The sequence below is a fragment of the Penaeus monodon genome, chromosome 1, assembly GCF_015228065.2.
Source record: "Penaeus monodon isolate SGIC_2016 chromosome 1, NSTDA_Pmon_1, whole genome shotgun sequence".
Taxonomy (NCBI): Eukaryota; Metazoa; Arthropoda; class Malacostraca; order Decapoda; family Penaeidae; genus Penaeus; species Penaeus monodon.
The window spans coordinates 45,807,418-45,813,361 of record NC_051386.1 but is presented as its reverse complement, the minus strand read 5'-3'; the positions used below and the strand labels follow the sequence as shown (position 1 = coordinate 45,813,361).

At 27.5% G+C, this 5,944-nt stretch overlaps 1 protein-coding gene across 1 annotated transcript in view; it reads left to right on the top strand.

Moving 5' to 3' along the window:
• The window catches only part of LOC119573094 (adenylate kinase-like), a gene marked incomplete at both ends in the record, with an annotated part of 6,482 nt that extends 2,408 nt beyond the window's left edge, over positions 1 to 4,074 (top strand). The window contains 1 exon segment of the mRNA XM_037920128.1: positions 3,960 to 4,074. Within this exon segment, the coding sequence (XP_037776056.1) occupies positions 3,960 to 4,074 (115 nt within the window).
• Between the last annotated feature and the right edge of the window lie 1,870 nt (positions 4,075 to 5,944).

Below are 5,944 nucleotides of genomic sequence, written 5' to 3'. Positions count from 1 at the left end.
TTGTATATAGATGTATGTATGTATTTATATATATATGTATATATATGTATGTATGTATGTATATATAGATGATATATAATGTCTGTATGTATATACATCTGTATATATATGTATGTATGTATCATTATAGTCTATATATGTATGTATGATATATATATGTATATATCTGTATGTCTGTATCTATATCTATGTATATAATATGTATGGAGTAATATATATGTATATATATGTATGTATGTAATATATAGATGTATATATATGTATTTATGTATATCTATATAGTATATATATGTATGTATGTCATATAATATATATGTATATGTATGGTAATATATATGATATATCGATGTTATATGTAGATATTAATGTATAAATGTATGTATGTATATATATAAGGTATATATATGTATGTATGTATATTATTATATATATATATATATATGTATGTATATCTATATATTATATAATGTTATGTTGTATTATAATATATATGTATATATATGTAGTATGTATATAATATATATATGTATATATATGTATGTATGTATAATAATATATATATGTATATATATGTATGTATGTATTATATATTACTATAATATGTATATATATGTATGTATGTATATATATGTATGTCTGTTATATATATGTATGTATGTTATATTATATATATGTATATATATTATATATATGTAAGATAGATGTTAATATATGAATATCATATATATATCTAATAATACATAATATATATATATATATATTATATTCAATATATATTATATATATAGATATATATATTATATATATATATATTAATATATATATATAGATATATATATATACTTATATATATATTAGATATATAATTATATATTATATATATATATAATAATATAATATATATATATACTCATATATATATATATAAATATATATTTGCATATGTGTTTCTATATATATATATATATATATATATATATATATAAAAATATATATCTATACACCACAACTGCCAAGAGGAAGCACACCAAAATTGGTCCACTTTTTAACTGTGGCTACAGGCTCAAAGGAATTATTAAGTAATCGAGGCAAAAAGAGAGGCTGCTCCTCTAAAAGTACACAACTGTTTAGCATAGACAACTTGGAGCAGGCTCGGCTGCACTGTTGTAAGATATCCCATCACAAGGGATAATCTTGCCACAATGTGATATGGCATCATTCTGATCCATCCTTTGGTGAATGGGTAAGATATTAAATATTTCATTTATTTGTATGATTGTGCGAAAGAGCAAGATTTAAAATATCATAATAAGATATATACAAATACTCTATCTGTGATTTATATTGATATCATGTTAAATTTTGTCTGTGTATCACATCTAGTGTTGTCTTTGTGTTTTGTCACAGAAAACCTATTGGTGTTCTCCACCCTAATTAGTGTCTCCCATTATCTCCCAGGGTTCCCCGTTTGAACGAGAGTATGAGATATTGCGGTTGCCACCTTGCAACTGTTGAGTTGCTTCGGGCAGAGGTATCCTTGGATCGGAGATAGGCAAGGAAAATCAACGGAGGTCATTGATGCAGGTGAGTGTTACCAGATAATAGGAATAGGACTCAGAAGAAGGCAGTAATTTATAGATTGAAACACCTTAGAGAGAGGAGAGGAGGGATATGAAATAATGAAAAGAAGTAGAGAGAGAGGGAGGGAGGGAGAGTGAGTGAGTGACTGTGTTTGTGTGCCTCATGGCGTCTTCATCAACTTATTCATTGCACTTGCAGCTAGAATCAGGTTATGTGGAAACACGATGGGAAAGCAGGAAAACTACGTACCTGTATAATGAAGGCTATGGTAGGGAGATTTTTTAATAGTGTTTATGGAAGTCTGTACAGCCACCTTTTGCAGGGAGCTGGGAGTGATTGATCTGGTGGTGGGATGTAGCCGCAAAATCGCAACAAACCGGAATGTAAGAATGGCTTAATCCTTGATGGATTTCCTCGCACTGTGGTCAGGCAGAGAAGGTGACTAAATTGTGTTAGTCTCCTTTCCCAATTGCCTTTAAAGTAGTTATGGAAGGTATTTTTCATATATTTATGCAATGCAACTATTTGTGTACAACATTTATGGCCAGTATGTAAATTTCTGTGTTATCTGTTGCCTTGTTTGAATACACAGTACTTGATGGTCTGGCTATAACAGTCTGCAGCCATATGCACAAAACTCCATATATATTAGTTACAAAGTCTGCTCATACCTATCAATCTCTTTCACAGCGTGATGACATGTTGGAGCAGAGGGAGAGCAGGAAGCTGGATCTGTAACTGATGAACTTTCATAGACGATAGCCTGCTGGTCGCCGTATCACAGCCGTTCTCGTTCACAAACCCTCTTTGGACGCGCATACCATGAAGAGTTCTACCCCCCAAGGCCAATTGACTGATGATGTAGGTGGATTTACTTAGGGGATTATTACAAATTAAGAAATTAATAGATGTTTGCTTGTTTTCTGAGACTGCATTGATATATAATGTTTTTATTTTCATATTTATATATATATATATATCTAGAATATATATATGATTATAGTATATATAAAATTTTTCTTTATTTTTATTTTTTTTTATATTATATATATATTATATGTATATAATATATATATATACTATAGATATATTATAGCAATATATATATGTAGATATATTTAGATATATATATATATATTGATATAATCTATTACATATATATATATAATTATATTATATATATATATTTATATTATTGTCTATATAATATATATTTTGTATTGATATATATAGATTTAGATATTATATATATTTAGAGATATAGAGATGTATATATATGTCATATATTATGATTTATATTATATATTATATTTATATATAATATATTTATATTTTATATATATTATAAGTATTATAGAATATATATAGATATTATAGATAATATATATTTATATATATATATATATTATATATATATATAATATATATATATTTATATATATATATATTATATATATATATATATATTTATATATTTATTTATATATATTATATTATATATAATATATATATATTATTTTATTTATATTATATTTTTTATTTTATCTTTTATTTATTATATTATATATAATATTATGATATATATATATTATTTACACAAAATTATATAATTTAAATTTTTAATTTTTATATATATTTTAATTATTATATATAATATGATATATAAATAAAAACTATATATGTATATATTGAAATTATATATCAAATATATATATGTATATATGTATATATTGTATATTATATAATATCTATATATGTATATATATATATGTATTAATTTTGTGTATATATATGTTTTTAATATATTGTATATATATATGTATATATATATGTTATATATATGGTATATATATATGTGTATATATATTATTATAAAATTTAGTTATATATATGTATATATATATATGTAATATAAAAGATGTGTATATATTATATGTTATTATATTACATTATAAATATTGTTTTATATATGTATGATTATATGATATATATGTATGTATATACATACATATAATTATTTTTTTATATATATACATATAATTATATATATTTTATATATTAATTAATGTGTATATAGGTTACTGGCTTATTATTTTTATTTTTTGAAGTGGAACTGAAAGCCATGTAAAGTTCTCTTGTATAGTTTTAATAACAATTATTTTACAGTTATTTTGTATGGAAATATTTGACTTTTGCTACTTTGAATCAGACAGACTGCTATAATTTATTTTTTTGCATATTATTTTAATGTATTTGACTATATCAACAATAATATTTCTTACATATTTGTTGAAATGCTTGATGGTCATGGAAAGTATTTTGCCCAAGAATAATTTTTTTTTCTTTTTTTCTTTTTTTTCTTTCTTTTTTTGTAAAAGATCACTGGGGAGCCATTGATCCGGAGGTCGGACGACAACCCAGAAACACTGATTAAGCGACTGGAAGCCTACCACAAGCAGACTTCTCCTCTTGTTGATTATTATGCCAGAAAGGGTATGTTGTGGAACTTTTATGATAGGTAGAAAATGGTTCCTTAATTTTTTTCTTTCACTTGTAAACCTCATGCTAACAGCATGACTGAACCCCGTTCCGAAGGGCATGCGTAAGTGGCTGGCTGTTAGTTGTTTGTGCTAAACAGTTATTCACTTTTTTGGCCATTAATACATTGATATAGGAGCTACAGGAGCAGTATGCATGAAAGTTCCCAGACAGGTAAAATCGTCTGAGATGGCAAGAATGACAAAGATTCTGCTGAGACTGTCTCAAAAGTAGTCTCAGTTGCTGAAATTTATCTCAACTCTATCTCAAATATTGCACAAGTTGAGTGTGTCTTAAGTCATTTGAGAGAATAGACTTACCTCATCCGGCAAGAAAAATAACAATTGAAAATTTTTGTAAACAAACATGGAAGAGCACGTGATAGATCAACCCCATAGAGCCATACTGAGAAAGGATGTGCGTGTGTGTGTGTGGGGGGGGGGAGTTATGTATGAGAAAAATTATACATTAACCCTTTTCCGACGTTTAGTATTCATAGAGGCCGGGGCCTCGCTGCCGGGGGCTTATATCGTCGCCCTAGCATGCACAACCACTCCTGCCAAATACCAGCATCCCATGCCGTTTCTTCGTAATACTACGAAGATATTTTGTATTTTCAGTTTTCATTATTTTCTAAAGTCTCTACTTGCCAAACTTCCTGATAAATTGAGACTGAAGGATATTTGATCATTATTCGGTCTATAGTCCAAATGAAATAAGCAGTGTGCGGCATCATGTTTTTTTTTTGCATGGTAAAAATGAGAAAGTGTAAAAAACGACTTAATCACACTTTCAGTGGCAGAAAAATAATCTTTTGCTGTGATTGTAAAAAAAAAAAAAAACTCGTGGCATGTCCATACATACACTATGGCATGTGCGTACGTGCCCCCAGCAGATGGTCCCGCCATGCCATGGCATGTGCGTAAATGCCACCCGTCGGTAAAGGGTTAATAAGAAAAAAAACACAGCCACAAACATCCTGCTTTATGATTATTATAGACTTTAAAAGTAGATAATTTCATGATAAAGTAAAAATTATATCTGGCTGGTTACTGTAATTAGTATTTTTCTGCATCATGATTTACTTGTTAAATGATGATAAAATCAATTTGTGTACTCTTTCGATATTACAATTATCATCATTGTAATTATCATTTGAATAATCTTTTATTTTACTGAAAATGAGTAAAAATTATAGTCTGAATTTAGCTAAATTATATATTAACCCATCACTGCTGGGTAACAGAAATCCCTGAGTGTGATCAACTCTGGTAATTTCTGGCAGTGGTCAGACACTGGGTGCAGGAGTCCACTACATCAAATAGAATATCCCGCTCCACGCGCTCTGGTGTGTTGCTGAACATACAGGTGTACCCCGCAGACCAAGACTAAGCACTGGTACATATGACCTGTCTGTGATGGGTTAAATTCTATGTCTAAGAAATGCATCTAAGAGCACACAAACTATTTTCATCATAATTTCCATAAATAGTTCAAGCAAGAGTAAAGCATATTTGATACAAGTAACCAGCAAAATATTTTTTTTTTTTTTTACTTGTTCATAAAAAATCTTCCCTAACTCCTATAAAATCTCGTATATTTTATCAGTCTTTAGTAAAGGGAAACATCATGTTAGTTACAAAGTTTTTAATTATTCAGTGTCTAAACTTTATGGTTTTTGATTTATGGCTACCAGAAATCCTGTAACGAGGGACCGCTGTTGACTCCACAGGATTGGCATTTTCATTATTGATTCAATTTTTATGTACCAAGGACTTGCATGTGTTACTCATGTAAACACTTCATATTTAAAGTGTTTATCATA